Raw genomic sequence first — 16,101 nt, forward strand, 5'->3', positions numbered from 1 at the left:
TGAAGGGGAAGCCCTCACCACAGAAGATGAGCATAGGGGAGAGAGAGTCAGGGAAGGGTGTGTCTCTCAGATAGAGGGGACATCTGTTCTCAGATTCTGAACGAAACTGAATCACGAAAATAGGGTTGTGACAGCAGGGCCCGGGGACAGGAGTGCAAGATCCAAGGTGCATGACACAGGTGGAGAGGTCTGGGCAGAGGTGCACAGGTACCAGTGGGAGGTAGAGCCAGGGCGAGGGACAGAGGGACGGGGGCGGGGGAGGCATAAGGACAGGGTAAAGCTGTCCCAGGCACAGGTGTGAACACTTCTCTTTTTTTATTTAAAATTTTTTATTTTTAATTATGAGAACAATGATGCAAAGAGGACAAGATAAAGTTACAGTGAAAGAGCAATCGCCCATAAACAGAGTTCTCAGAAGAAATCCCCTTGCTGACGCCTAAATATTGAACTTACAGTCAAAAAAAGTTAAGAAAAATAAGGCAGAACCCATGTACAATTACTTTGTCCACAAGTCCCCAGATTGTAGTGCATTATAACATTTCTTAGCAGTACACAAAGCAACCTAAAGCCACGATATTTATGTGACTCCTTAACTTTGAAGGCATAGTATTTTTTTTATTAAATATATTTTTTATTTAAGTAACATGATCATATTTGGGTTACAGTCATAACCAGGACACCCCCCTTCACCAGTGCAACATTACCCCCTCCCCCCTTCCCATCCCCTGCCTGTTTTCGAGACAGGCATTCTACTACAGTAATTTGTTTTTAAGTTCAGTAAGTTGTATTTTTTTTCCTTAAAGGATAAGAGTAAAAAAATATAGTAAAGGTGTGATAGTGGCAATCGCCAATGTTTGCATAGGTCCAGAAAAATGGAGAAAATGGGAAAAAAAATCCTTGACCTGATTACAAAAAGGCCTCACCCCAGAAGTTTATTGGCATAAGACAGACTCTGGTTTCCAGGCATACCAGTCTATCCAACTCCAGTCATTCTCAAGGTCCTGGTGAAACTTTTTCACACTTTAGCTATAGTTGGTATCAGACTTTTATATTTAAAGACTCTGGATTCTGTGCATTTCTTTCGTCTATGTCAGGCTGATGTGGAGCATCCTCTAGTTTCAGCATATCATTAAATGCAGAGCGATCTACTCTGCATGCAGACTGTTGCTGAGTCACCTGGGTGTTGGGAGTACTCTTTGGAGTCAGTCAATGCCAAAGCAGTGGTAGGTCTTCTCTGGTAGAGGCTTGGATCCTGGGAATGTTAAAGACAATTGCGGTTGTTTCCATAGTTCAGGTGTGTGTGGGTGATGCCCATTCTTCTGAGGCCTGAGCCAAATCACTATGCCAATGTTCAGGGTAAAAGGCCTAATTACATTACCAAATTTGTGTTCCCATCTCTATTAGATAAGAACTTGTTTGTATGTGTATTATTTTCTCATTTTAATGGAAGGCATAGTATTTTTATATATTCATGCACATACATATTAGTTTAAGTTAACATCAAACGTTTAAGAGGTTTTTTTTTTAAGGGTTAGTCAAAAGGGCACAGTAAAAATGGTGTTAGAGTGGCAAATATTGTTTGCATAGGCCCACCAAAATATGGGGGTCATAGAAAGGAATAGCCTTGGTCTAAATACAAGGAGACCACTACCCCTGAAGTTTCCTGGCTTAAGACCAACTCTAGGCTCCAGACAAACTAGTTTATTCAATCCAAGTCATTGTCTGTAGTGCCAATACAGTTTTATTTTTCACGCAGTCCTATTGTTGGCATCAGGTTTCTGTATTAAAGATCCTGGAATCTGCACATCCTACATTGAAGTCAGGCTGGTGTGGAGTATCCTCTAGTTTCACCTCACAATTAAGAGGCAATACAGCAAGCCCTGTCCAGTAAGCAGGTCATTGTTCTTGTTAAGTCTTCTCAGTGTTAAGGGAAGTCTCTTTTGAGTAGATTGATGTCAGAGCAGCTGTAGGGTCTTCCCTGGTAGAGGATTGCCTCCAGGTGATGTTATAGACAACCTTGGATGTTTTGTAGATGTCTCTCTAGATCAGGGGTGAATGGAGAATGCCCATTCTTCTGAGGCCGTGAACACTTCTCATGGTCTATGAACAGGTTAGAACACTTCACGCAGTGTCCCCTTCTGCCTCTTTGCCCATCTCCTGGCCTCTCCCTAATGCAGGTGAACCCTTGGAGCCCGTCCCTGATGGCTACTTGGCTGAATCTCAGCCCCCGCCCTCTGCCCAGACTGGCCCCTCCTCCGGCACCCTTCAGTACAGAGGGCCCCCAGGCCAGCCTGTCTTCGGAGGAGGAGCCTGCAGGGCTGGAGACTGTGAGAAGCCAGACTTACTTCTGGAAACTGGGTCCTGGCCATCACTGGATGCCCACAGCTGGACAGGAAAGCCAGAGCCTGGAAGCAGGGGACCCAGGACACGCGGGGTCAGACCTGAGGCTGGAGGTCGAGTCTCCCTCGGAACAGGGCTACATGATGACCGACCGAGAGTGAGTGGGCTTCTTGGCTCCTCCCTCCTTCTTACTCCCTCCCCTTCTTCTCTTCCCACCTTTCTCTCCCCTTCTTCCTCCCCTCTCTCCTCTCTCCTCCTCTCCCTTCACTTCCCCTTCTCTCCCCTCCCTAATTCCACTCCATTCCACTCCCATCTTCCTCTCTCCTCCCTCCCCCTGCACCTCCAGCCCCATAGGTGCTGCCTTCTCCCAGTCCAGGGCCACATCCTGAGAGGGTGCATGTACCTGTTCCTACTGAGCACTTGCCAGGGGCCACACCCTACCCTGGGGTCTTGCACCTCTGCTTGCTGCCTCAACTCTGGGTGATACCAATCGGGGTGTTGGGCCGTGGAGTCCTTTCAGTGCTCTTAGGCGTGTACCAAGGTGATGCTTCCAGGCCAGAGCTTTGTCCAGCTTTGTGATGAGGCCCCTGGGGGCTGCAGCCTGGGCACCCTGTGCAGGGGGAGATATTGGGGGGGGGGGGTTGGGGCACACCTGTGCAGACAGAGGCATGTGGGGCCACAATTGTGGGGGACTGGAAGCATGTTGTCTGGGACTGGGTCATATGTGCATGGGCTCAGTTCAAGTGGGGGGCAGAGGTGTATGTGGGATGCAACATGTGTACATGGGTGAGACATGTGGGTGGGCAAGTGGGGTCACATGTATATGAGTGAGGCATGTGTGTAGGGTGGGGCATGTGCATATGTGTGGGTAAGGCATGCATGTGTGGGTAGGGCATGCTTATGTGTGGGGTGGGGCATGAGTACATGGGTGAGGCATACCTGTGTGGGGTTGGGACTTGCACCTGAGTGAGGCATGTAACTATGACGTGAGGTATGTGTGTGCAGGGTGGGAGAATCAATCCCCGCCTGCTGACAGGGGCCCATCTTGGAGAAGCCCATCTGAGACCCCAGCAGTTGAGAGCTGGGAAAATCAGGTTCGGAGCCACGTGTTGGTGCAAGTCCCTGGGTGACAGAGTAGACACGTCTTCGTCTCACACTGGGCTGCCAGTCGGGGTGGGGGCTTGTCCACTCCTGAGACCAGTTCTCATCAGTTGCAGCAGACAGAAGGATGTAGTTCCCACCTCACCAGCAGCCGGCACACACCGGTTCACATGGGAACATGTGTTCCCTCCAAGCAAAGGCGTGTGTCAGGGAAGTCACCAGGTCTAGCCACACACATAGCCAGTGTGGCTGCGAGTGTGAACACAGCAGGATGCTGCTCATGGCACTGCTGTGGCCACGCTGATGGCACCTGTGGGCACCACTCATATCTCAGAATTGTTCTGTGAACATGGTCAGATTATATGGCTCTTCCATGATGTCACTCGGGTATCAGTATTGTTCCATATTTGTCAGATCTCAGGAAGATTCTGTTGACGTCCCTCAGGTGTTAGGAATGATCCATGGGATTCTCTTGGGTGTCTCTTAGGTCAGGATATCTAATGGGCGTCTACTGGATCAAGACATTCATGATGTTCTTGGAGGTCAGGATGATTTGTGGTGTCTCTTGGATTGGGAAATGGAATGCCATGGTGTCTCTTGATCAGAATGTTTTGTGAATGTCTCTTAGGCCATGATGTTCCGTGACATTCTCTTAGAAAAAGACATTCTGTGGAGTCTCCTGGATCAGGACATTCCATGGGTGCCTGGACATTCTCTTGGACAGGATGCCCCATGGCCCCACATTTCAGTCCTGTGAGCTCTTCCCTGGGTGAACCCAGAGTTCAGAGAAACCCATTTTCTTCCCTCACATGTACAGGAGAAAATGGAAGAGCAAAGCCGGAGACGGGGCTGCTGGCAGCTGGGCCATTGTGTCCCCGCATCCATCTTGTGTCGACTCCCATGGGGGTGCCCACCCCGCTAGCAGCCTGGCCAGGGCTACCAGCCCTCACATCCTTCCCACACCCACTCCTGCCCTCCCTGTGGGAGCTGGACAATGTGCCCTGCTTTCGTTCTGCATTCACTCCCATCCGAGGTGTCCTCCCCAGTCAGCAGCTCATCCCAATGGGTAGCAGTCGTTTAGCTTCTTAAATGGTCACTGAAGCCAGCTAGGCACTGTGGGGGGTGGGCATGGACAGGCCCCTCGGCCCCTCATGGCACTCTTAGTCAAAGCAGTGTCTCATGGTGGGGTGGGGGGTGACCCGGGCATGGTTTCACTCCTCCTGTGGGGCCAGATGTGGACCTACAAGTGGCAAGGCTGGGTCACATGGCACTTGCACCTGCTGCCTTCGTCTGCCTGAAATGTGGTATGTTGAGCCTTGTCCTGTGACTCTTTCGAACCACCCCCGTTCCTCCTCTGTCTCTCCCCTCTGCCCAATTGGGTCTCACCGTTCAGTCCAGACAGCCCAGGACTCTGCTAGCACCTGCCTCTTGTTGCTGGGAGCAAATATGTGACCCCTCTAAGCTTCAGGAGCCCCAGGTCACATATCCACGCTCTGACCCACTTCTCTGCTCTCTCCACAGCCCCCTGAGCCTGACACAGGGCGAGGAGCTGGTAGGGGACATGGCTCGCCTCCTGGACCTGCCCAGGGCCATCTTTTCAGACATCCGGTGAGAACAGCCACAGCTCCCGTTCACCACAGCAGAGGCACTGGCAGGGAGTAGGGATAATGCAGGGTTCTGGGAGGACTTTAAATGCCACTGGAACCTGGGTTTAATGACAAGATAAATCTCCTAGCGAGGCTGTGAGTTTAGTCCCATGTACTTGTGCACCATGAGGCTCTAGAAGGTTCTGGAGCCGTATGTGCTGCCCACTGACCCTCAGAGAGTGACTCGGAGCCTGGGGCCCTGCCAGCCACTACCACAGCCCTGGGGAGGAGGCAGGTGCTAGGCACTAGAAACCTGTATGCTGGGCACTGGCCAGGCCCTATGGCACTTATCTCCTGAGAAGTGGCTGAGGCTGGCACAGGGGCTATAAATGTCGGGCAAGGAGGGGGCATCGTGGGGCTAGAGCAGGGGTGCCATGGTCAGCCGTATGCTCAGGGGTGGGTGTGGGGACAGGCTGGAGGTAAGAACAGTGGGCAGAGATGGAGTGGAGTTGCGGCAGTGAACAGTGGTTGGGGCAGAGGTGGGGAGAATGGACAGGGATTGGGTAAAGGTGGGGACAGTGGATAGGGTGGAGGTGGGACAGTGGACAGTGGTTGGGTGGAGGTGAAGACAGGGCAGGGATGAGTAGAGGTGGAGGTTGATGGGGTGGAAATGGGGTGGCTCAGCGATGGGCAGAAACTGCCCCAGTCCTGGCCACATTGGTCACACAGGTGTTGGTGACCTGGTGGGACACATTTCATAAGGTTCTGAATGAGGGAATCCACAGAAGGCTGAACCAGGTGCTAGAACATGCCTACACCCACACCTGGGCACACACCTGCACCCATATGTGGGACACACACAGAGGCTGGGACCATACCTGAGACATTTAACTGCGGCCCACATCTGGGACCCACACCTGAGACCCACACCTGGGCCCCACCTGGGAAACACATCTGGGATCACATACCTGAACCACATACCTGGGGCCCACACCTGGGACCACATCTGGACCCACATCTGAGACAGTTACCTGGGACCACAACTAGACCCATATCTAATATAAACCCATGCTTGGATCCCTTACCTGGAACTATACCTGGACACACACCTGAGACACTTATCTGGGATACACCCCTGGAGGTGGCACATGGATGTGGTGACAGGCTTTGATGTGGGGACTTGTGGGGGGGCGTAGCAGGGAGACATGGTGTGGGAGCACGACCTGGGGTGGGCATGTTCTGTAGGCTGTGATGGGGTTCAGAGGAGGCGCAGCTACTGTCTAGGCCTCAGGGCACGTGGCATCCTGGGGGAGTGTAAGAGACCAGTGTCTGGGACTCCGACAGTTCCTGTGACTGTCCTATAGTCTGTTGGTGGATGATAAACACCCAGTTTCTGGTCTCACCCATGCTCTGGAAGTTGCAGCAGCAAGTCTGTGGCTTGGACACATGTCTCTGTGTCTCTGGGACATCCAGCCCAGCTCCAGGACTGCCCAGGGTACAGTGTGCACAGGACTGTGAGGCAGAGTAACCACCCCTTTCCAGTGTGCCCCATGTCTCTGACTTTCAGGGGCACAGTTATGCCATGACAGGGCTGGCCTAGCCACATGAACTCTGGCTGACCTTCGCCTGCTCCTGAGCCCAAATGATTGCAAAGTCCTGGATAACCTGGGAGCGTGTAGGCTCAGGAGCAGAATCCGTAACTGTGTCAGGATAAATGACTACCGATGATGCAGGAACTCTACTCCCATGCATGCTGCGGACCTTGAGAACAGGGGTCCCTGTATGTCAGTCAGCTCAGCACCAATTTGCTCTTGGGGGTCCAGACTCATTCTCCATGATCTAAACTCACTCTCCGGGTCCAGACTCTTTCTCCACAGCCCAAATTCTCTCTCCAGGGTCTAGGCTCACTCTCCAGGTTCCAGACTCTGGTCTGGGATCTTACTTTTGGGGGCCCCCTATCCTTCCCTCCCTGACACTCGTGACATCAGCAGATCCAAGAGCTGCAGGCCAAGCCCTTCCAGAGCTTTCGTGCTGGCTCCACTTTCTGTCCTGACAGTGGAAAACTGCAGGAGCTTCCTTCCCACTTCCTTCCTGCTTTCTTCACGCTTCCTTCCCACTTCCTTCCTGCTTTCTTCACGCTTCCTTCCCACTTCCTTCCTGCTTTCTTCACGCTTCCTTCCCACTTCCTTCCTGCTTTCTTCACGCTTCCTTCCCACTTCCTTCCTGCTTTCTTCACGCTTCCTTCCCACTTCCTTCCTGCTTTCTTCACGCTTCCTTCCCACTTCCTTCCTGCTTTCTTCACGCTTCCTTCCCACTTCCTTCCTGCTTTCTTCACGCTTCCTTCCCACTTCCTTCCTGCTTTCTTCACGCTTCCTTCCCACTTCCTTCCTGCTTTCTTCACGCTTCCTTCCCACTTCCTTCCTGCTTTCTTCACGCTTCCTTCCCACTTCCTTCCTGCTTTCTTCACGCTTCCTTCCCACTTCCTTCCTGCTTTCTTCACGCTTCCTTCCCACTTCCTTCCTGCTTTCTTCACGCTTCCTTCCCACTTCCTTCCTGCTTTCTTCACGCTTCCTTCCCACTTCCTTCCTGCTTTCTTCACGCTTCCTTCCCACTTCCTTCCTGCTTTCTTCACGCTTCCTTCCCACTTCCTTCCTGCTTTCTTCACGCTTCCTTCCCACTTCCTTCCTGCTTTCTTCACGCTTCCTTCCCACTTCCTTCCTGCTTTCTTCACGCTTCCTTCCCACTTCCTTCCTGCTTTCTTCACGCTTCCTTCCCACTTCCTTCCTGCTTTCTTCACGCTTCCTTCCCACTTCCTTCCTGCTTTCTTCACGCTTCCTTCCCACTTCCTTCCTGCTTTCTTCACGCTTCCTTCCCACTTCCTTCCTGCTTTCTTCACGCTTCCTTCCCACTTCCTTCCTGCTTTCTTCACGCTTCCTTCCCACTTCCTTCCTGCTTTCTTCACGCTTCCTTCCCACTTCCTTCCTGCTTTCTTCACGCTTCCTTCCCACTTCCTTCCTGCTTTCTTCACGCTTCCTTCCCACTTCCTTCCTGCTTGACACAGAAGCCTCATGCTTTAATCCCAAAGGATTGGAGAGTGTGGGTCTGGAAATACCAACACAGGGAATAATCTACACAAATTGAAGGGAATAAAACAGATTTAGGACAATTCCACCACAAGCATTTTGCTCACTAGCAAGCAATACCAGCAGGCAGATAGACCAACTGTAGAAACGGAACACAGTTTCTCCCTGAGACCTGAGGTCTTTATTGGGAAGAGAAAGACCACTCCCTAGGGTGGAGAACAGGTAGGGTAAAACCAGTCCGGAGATACTTCCAGTCCATGAGTGACAAGTACCAGCAAAGAATAATTATTCCGGGCCCGGAGAGATAGCACAGCGGCATTTGCCTTGCAAGCAGCCGATCCAGGACCAAAGGTGGTTGGTTCAAATCCTGGTGTCCCATATGGTCCCCCGTGCCTACCAGGAGCTATTTCTGAGCAGACAGCCAGGAGTAACCCCTGAGCACTGCCGGGTGTGACCCAAAAACTAAAAAAAAAAAAAAAAAAAGAATAATTATTCCAAATAGAATTAAAACTGGTTACTCCCAGGCCTTTCAATTTACTTTTCACTTCCTTCCTCCTTTCTTCCTGCTCCCTTTTCATTTCCTTCCTGCTTCTTTCCAGCCTTTTCCCACTTCCTTTTTGCTTGCTTTCCACTTCCTTCCTGCTTCCTTCCTTCTCTATTTCTGCTTCCTACCTGCTCCCTTTCTACTTCCTTCGTACTTCCTTGCTTCTTCCTTCCCACTTCTCCACTTACTTCTACTTACTTCCTTTCCACTGCTCTTCATGCCCAGAATCACAGGACTGTTTCTAAGCAAGGTCCCTTTCTCTGTGAGAATTTCAGTAGCTTTGACTGATGTAGTTGATATGAATTTTTATGGGACATAAGTATGTGTGGGAGACAGGAGGCCTGTCAGTACAATCGCTGAAATGTGGCATCCAGAAATCACATGTAGATCTGGAAAGGCCACACAAGGCAGTGGGAGGTCACATGTGGATTTGGGTAGTCATATGTGGACCATGTAGACACAGCAGAGAGCACATATGTGGTGCAGGAGGCCACTGAATGTGGTGTCCCTTAGTGTCCTTGTGGTTCTCAGGAGTAGCAGAAAGGATGAGCAGGTTCACCATCTCTTTCAGGGTCCTGGGCCCCCTGGTGACCTTTAGAGTGACCCCTGGTGTCCACAACCTGACGGCAGCAGACGTGGCCAAGGCAGCAGGTAAGGCTGGCAGCAGCCGCATCTCCCAAACTCATAGAGCAAGGCCAGGGCTATGTGTCCGAGGGACCACGCGCAAGGGGCCTGTGGTGGACACGTGGTGGGTAGGTGGGCCACAGTACGAATCCTGGGGCCCAGCTCCGGGTCAGCAGCTATGTCCTGAGAATAGCCGATGCCTGGACTCTTTCCCTCAGTGCCAGCTATGGGCCCCCAGTGCCAGACACAGTGGGAAGGGAGCTCTGGGCTGGAGACTTTCTCCGTCTCCCCTGTGCCCTATCACTGCTGTCCCTGGTGAGGCTCAACCTATAATCTGTCCCTCTAGGCCCCCTCCCCAGCTCATCATTTCACACCTGTTAGTCACTGAGAAAGCTCGCCTATGGTCAGTCATCCTTCACTGAGAGAAGGGGCCTGTCCGTGTGTCACCTCTTCGCTGAGAGAGGATGCCTATCAGTCACTACTTTACTGAGAGGATGCCAGCAGTCAATCTCCATTTCACTGATGTGATAGCCTATCAGTGTGTCACTTCACTGAGGAAAATGCCTGTAGTCGGCCACCACTTCACCGATGGGAGATACCTGTCAGCCATTCACCTCTTCAGTGATGGAGGATGCCTGAGCAGAGAGAGAAGAGCGTGGCCCCACACACACACACACACACACACACACACACACACACACACACATGCACACACGAACGCACACACTCCCCAGCACATGCACCTCGTCGCGCACACCCACACACTAAATCACACAGCCCTCAAGGCAGAACACCATCCAGAACAAATGAGCAGCAGCTTACAAAATCAGTATCTAAAAACTGGTGGTGTTAAAAAGAAAACCAAGCTAGTGGTGTTGCTACACACAATGTAATGTCAGAACAGGGAATTTGGAAACCCATCCCGTAGAAAGCTGCACGAAACAGCAGAATCCCTAGGAAGTAAGTTAACCAAAGGGGTAAAGACAGAAAAAGACAAAGCACAGCTGGAAGAAATGAAAGAAGATTCCCAAAAATGCAGACAGGTGTGTCGCAGGTTCAGGTTGGTGTGTGTGTGTGTGTGTGGTGTGTGTTTTGTTTTTTGTTTTGGGCTTGCACCCAGTGTCGCTCAGGAGTCACTCCTGGTTTTTCACTCAGAAGTCGCTCCTGGCAGACTCGGGACTATATAGGACGCCAGGATAAGAACTGGGATGTGTCCAGTGTTGGCCTCATGCAAGGTCAATGCCTTACCACTGTGCTATCACTCGGGCCCCAGGTTCAGGTTGTTGAAACAGCTTTTCCCTGAAATCTACACAGACAGGGTATCTTAAGCAGAATTTCCACAGCCTTTTTCACAGAAACAGGACCAAAAGTCATAAAGTTTATTTGGAACACTGAAAGGTGGTACATGACCAAAATAATTCTGAGAATAAAATGCAAAAGAAAGTATCCTGCCTGGCTTCAAACCCCACTACAAAGAGAAGAGTGACTGACCAAAGCCACGCGAGGGGAACACAACAAACCTCAATGGGACAAAACAAGAGAAGAAATTCGCATGCGCGCGTGGGCTGGGACTGGGGAGCAGCATGGACAGGAATGAGCTGGAGCTGTTCTGACCCCTGGAAGTACAGCAGCCAGAGGCAACCCTGGGAGGGGAAGATGTCTGCCAGCCACAGGAGCCTGAGCAGGGGCCAGAGTGATGCAGGGGACAGCGGGCAGGGCTTTTGACATTTTTTTGTTTGTTTGTTTGTTTGTTGTTTTTTGGGTCACACCCAGCAGCACTCGGGTTATTCCTGGCTCTGTGCTCAGAAATTGCTCCTGGCAGGCTTGGGGGACCATATGGGATGCCGGGATTCAAACCATAGTCCTTCTGCATCTAAGGCAGGGGTCTCAAACTCAATTTACCTGGGGGCCACAGGAGGCAAAGTCGGGGTGAGGCAGGACCGCATAAGGGATTTCGCTTACCGAATATTCGCAATAAAAAATCGCATTACTGGGGCCCGGAGAGATAGCACAGCGGTGTTTGCCTTGCAAGCAGCCGATCCAGGACCAAAGGTGGTTGGTTCGAATCCCGGGGTCCCATAGGGTCCCCCGTGCCTGCCAGGAGCTATTTCTGAGCAGACAGCCAGGAGGAACCCCTGAGCACCGCTGGGTGTGGCCCAAAAACCAACAACAACAACAACAACAAAAAATCATCGCATTACTAAGAAAAAAAATTGCATTAAACATTTGCATATCCTGAACGGAACTGCTCGGGGTATGCGAATGTTAATGTGATTTTTTTCTTACTAATGCGATTTTTATTGTGATTATTCTGTAAGCGAATAATCGCGAATACTGCGATATTTGAAGGCCAGCCGCAGGCCACAAAATGTTGTATGGAGGGTCGCAAACGGCCCACAGGTTTGAGTTTGAGACCCCTGGTCTAAGGCAAATGCCTTACCACTGTGCTATCTCTCCAGCCCCGCATTTGACTTTTTAAAAAAATATTATCTTTATTTAAACACCTTGATTACAGACATGATTGTAGTTGCATTTTAATCATAAAAAGAACACACCGCCCTTCAACAGTGCAACATTCCCATCACCAATGTCCACAATCTCCCTGCTCCCTCCAACCTGTATTTGAGACAGGCATTCTACTTCTCTCACTCATTAACATCGCCACTATAGTTGTCAGTGTAGTTATTTCTCTATTTCTCTAACTGTGCTCACCACTCTTTGTAGTGAGCTTCATATTGTAAACCTGTCTTTTCAGCCCTCAACTCTATTTTGTCTCTGGGCATTATTACAATAATGTATTTTATTTTTCCTAAAACCCATAAATGAGTGAGACTGTTCTGTGTCTAGCTCTCTCCCTCTGACTTATTTCACTCAGCATAATAGATTCCATATATATACAGGTATAGGAAAATTTCATGACTTTATCACTCCTGACAGCTGCATAATATTCCATTGTGTATATGGAATATATGTATATAGGGCATTTAACTTTACGAAGCCATCCCAGGTTCAATCCCTGGCATCCCATATGGTCCCCTGAGCATGCTAGGAGCAATTTCTGAACACAGAGCCAGGAGTAACCCCTGAGTGCCTCTGGGTGTGGGCCAAAAACAAAGCAAAACAAAACAGGAGCCTGGGCAAAGGTGGACCTCAGAGGCAGGCACCACTCAGTGTAGTGGAAGTGGCAAAGACGTTGGGTGCTTTGCTACAGAGAAGAGGGCATGGGAGCCAATCATAGTGAGAAACACTAGGTCCCAGCTCCCCTGGGGACAAGGTTCTCTGTGAAGGGATGCAGGGGACAAGTTCTCATCGAGCCAGACCCCCTTCCACAGGCCAGGGGGTCATCAGAGGTCTGAGGTCTTTCCCCAGGGCAACTGCCTCCACAGAGGGAAGAGGGAGCGTAGAGTGTCCCACTGCATCCCGTTTCAAAATATTACTAAGCGGCCCAGGAACTTTGCCTTCTTGCACGCACTGTGCCTCTCTACTGCCAGCCCCTAGGCCAGGGCACTGCCCACGCTGGAAAGCTGGGATTGCAGGGATTCTCGTGCAGTGGCTCAGACACAGTGCATGTGGACAGTGACCTTGACACCCCTGAAACCCCAGTATACTTCCCCCCTTGCTCATACCCAAGACCTACTGCCCTGGGCCTGTCTAGCAGTGTCTCACTCTCCCCAGGGACCAGGCCTAGTGTTTCAAATGGCCTGGGGGCACTGAGCCCCCCAATCAGAGGAAAAAACCCAGTTTCTGCTCTGCCCAGCCTCCCAGAGTGGTGAGGTGACCTTGCCTTTGATGGACCCCCATGGTGGCAAGCCTCCAGCAGCCCTAGCTGATTCACAACGACAGCTGTGTGTGTGTGTGTGTGTGTGTGTGTGTGTGTGTGTGTGTGTGATTTAGTGAAAAGCGCCCTCAATGCTGGTTCCACTTGTGTCCCCCATGAAGCTAGAATGTTCCTGAGCTGTAGGCTGGCTCTGTGGGTCTGATGACCCATGAATGAGATCAATCCCTTCCACCCTGGTCTCTGATAACACAATTAAGAGTTTCCCATACCGGGCCCGGAGAGATAGAACAGCGGTGTTTGCCTTGCAAGCAGCCGATCCAGGACCAAAGGTGGTTGGTTCAAATCCTGGTGTCCCATATGGTCCCCCGTGTCTGCCAGGAGCTATTTCTGAGCAGACAGCCAGAAGTCACGCCTGAGCACCGCCGGGTGTGGCCCAAAAACCAAAAAAAAAGTTTCCTATACTGGGCTGGAGAGATAGCACAGTGGTAGGCATTTGCCTTGCATGCAGCCAAATCAGGATTAACTATGGTTCGATTCCCGGCATCCCATTTGGTCTCCTGTGCCTGCCAGGAGCGATTTCTGAGCACAGAGCCAGGAGTAACCCCTGATTGCCGCTGGGCATGACTCAAACCTCCCCCCCCCAATGAGTTTCCTATAGGGCCATAGTATCTTTCCAGGTGATGCCCACTGCGAAGTATTTGCATCATAAACTAGAGAATTGGTCAAACAACCCCCACCTCCTCGTTGCAGCCACTGCCACTCCTTCCCACTAATTGGCTCCGATGCTACTGGCTCTGCTCCCCTCTCCAGGGCTGCCCCACCTCTAGCCCAACCCAGCATCTAAGAGAGGCCGTTTCCTGAGGAGACTGGGAAAGTGGCTGCATTAATGCTACACTTGGCACCACATTGCCAGGGAAACCAGGTGTCTGCTGATCTAACTGGGTGTGCTCTGAAATGGTCCCTAAGGACCTCAAGGGACAGTCGTGCTGTGCCCTGCCCTGGGGTCACAGAAGAGGAGCCCCTTACTGTCACCTTTATTGCACCTGTGCTGATGGCCCTGTGACCCTGCCCAACTGTGGGTCTGGTGGCACAGGTGAGTGCCCTATGGGTGGGGGGGGAAATCAGCCCATTTTGGTGACCTGGTCACAGAGCCCTGGTTTGTCTGACTCTCAGCCCTGGTCTCTCAGCCTTTCCTGGAGAGAATGCAGCCAGTATGGAACTGCAGAGTTCCATGACTGGCTCTCTTTACAGGCATGATCTGTGCAGATCTGTGTAAGCCACTCACAGAGAGGCCCACATGGGTGGGGGTTCCCCAGGGGTCCACAGAGCTGGACCTGCCCCCCCCCAGTCCCTCTCTCTCTCCTGCCTTACCCCTGCCTGTTTCTGTACTAATTAGCAGGCTCCAAGGAACATCCCGGCCATGGTAGAGACAGACATGTTTGGAGTTTGTACTGAACCCTATAAATAGCTGTTTCCTTAATTGCAGAAAAGGGAAAGAGAAACTGTGTACAGCCAGGCCTGCCCTGCACATCTCAGTCAAGAATCAGCTGAGCAGAACACTAACAGGGAAGGAGAAGCACTCCCACAGCTGGGCTGGAATCTCAGGCTTCACACAGAGGCCCAAAGAGAATCCCCTCTCGCTCCCTCATGCACCCAAATATGCATCCCAAGGGTCTTTTATCGCTGATAATATTGGGGTAGAGGATAGTGGAGGATGGTCAAGGTGGGAGACAGGGTGCGGCTATGAGCAGAACAATGAGACTGAGAGGCCCCCAAAGCCTGGTGTCAGCCTGGTGTCAGGGTCTCTGCTTGGGTTTGGGTGTCTGGAGCCCCTTTGTTTGGGCCTGGGTTTGGGGGGCCCTCTGCTGGGTCAGGCCTTACAATTCAGCAAAAGATATTTTCCTGAGGACTTGTGAGGGTGGGGAACACAGGAAAGACAGGAGAGGAGGGAAAAGATGCTCTGGAGAGGTGGTCCTTGGTCAGGACTGGAAGCAACTTCCTTGTCACTTCTACAGAGTGAGCAGGGCCTGACCTGTCACCACTGCTGGTGACGCCCACAGTCCCTTGTGCTCACATCCAGGTGATGGGTGATGTGATGATGGGTTGCATTTGGAGGCCATGCAGCCTGGGGCCTGATACAGGGCATAAACTCCAGTCTTCTGAGCTGTATGAGCTGAACACAGGTTAAAAACACACTTGCTCTACTCAGAGTTCATCACCGTGGCCACAGCAGGATTCCCACATCAGTGCCCCCCACCACCAGAAAGCAGAGAGATATTATCTCCAGCAGGACCAGTCAAGATGTGAGAGCCATTAACCAATGCCCCCAGTGTATACCATGGGGTTTCCCACTCCTGTTCCCTGTTCCTTCCCCTACCTTGCCCCTTCCTCTCACCACCCCCCCCATCATCCTTTGTCTGTCTCCTTCTCCCTACACTTGCCTCTCCTCCCCTGCCCCATTCCCTCCTGCCAGGGCCATCCCCTTCTCTTTTGCTGTCCCCTCTTCCCAAACTGGAAAATGTCCAGATTTTTCTCTCTGCCTCTCTGAATGGCACCATGTGATAGGACTAATGACAAGTAGAACCAATCCTGATAATAAAAGGTCACCTTGGGCCCGCATCACTGTTTGCTGCTGTTTTCCACAGAAATTACTGAGGAGGCTCTGCCCAGCAGTTCTCAGCATGGTGCAGGGGTGTGGCCCCAGAATCCCTCAGAGTCTGCACAATTTCTGGGCTGGGCTGTTCTCCACCGGGCCCCATTCCGAGGTGACCCCAGATGCATTGTTGTAAATGAGGTGGTAAGGTCATATCTCAAGAGATAGAAGTCACTGGTGAAGTTAGAGTCACTGGCGAGGTTAGAATTGCTGGGTGTAAAAGTCACTGGTGAGTTCAGATATCAGGCAAGTAGAGCACTCACAAAGAAGCATCGACAGTTTCTTCGGGAGATAACTACATTTATTGTAGGTGGAGAAGCAATATTTATATTAGGGAGAGTAAGGTGGAAAGTAATGTGTGGACTCTGTGTCAGCCATTCAGGTAGGTTGTG

General features: G+C 51.4%; 1 protein-coding gene across 1 annotated transcript in view; it reads left to right on the top strand.

The window, feature by feature from the left end:
- PTPRN2 (protein tyrosine phosphatase receptor type N2) overlaps positions 1-16,101 on the top strand; it is a 167,898-nt gene that overhangs the window by 80,296 nt on the left and 71,501 nt on the right. Inside the window, exons 9-11 of the mRNA XM_049785268.1 lie at positions 2,178-2,497; positions 4,963-5,049; positions 9,226-9,305. Of these exons, the coding sequence (XP_049641225.1) occupies positions 2,178-2,497; positions 4,963-5,049; positions 9,226-9,305 (487 nt within the window). The remainder of the gene's footprint in view (positions 1-2,177; positions 2,498-4,962; positions 5,050-9,225; positions 9,306-16,101) is intronic.

Source organism: Suncus etruscus, chromosome 13 (assembly GCF_024139225.1).
Source record: "Suncus etruscus isolate mSunEtr1 chromosome 13, mSunEtr1.pri.cur, whole genome shotgun sequence".
Classification (NCBI taxonomy): domain Eukaryota; kingdom Metazoa; phylum Chordata; class Mammalia; order Eulipotyphla; family Soricidae; genus Suncus; species Suncus etruscus.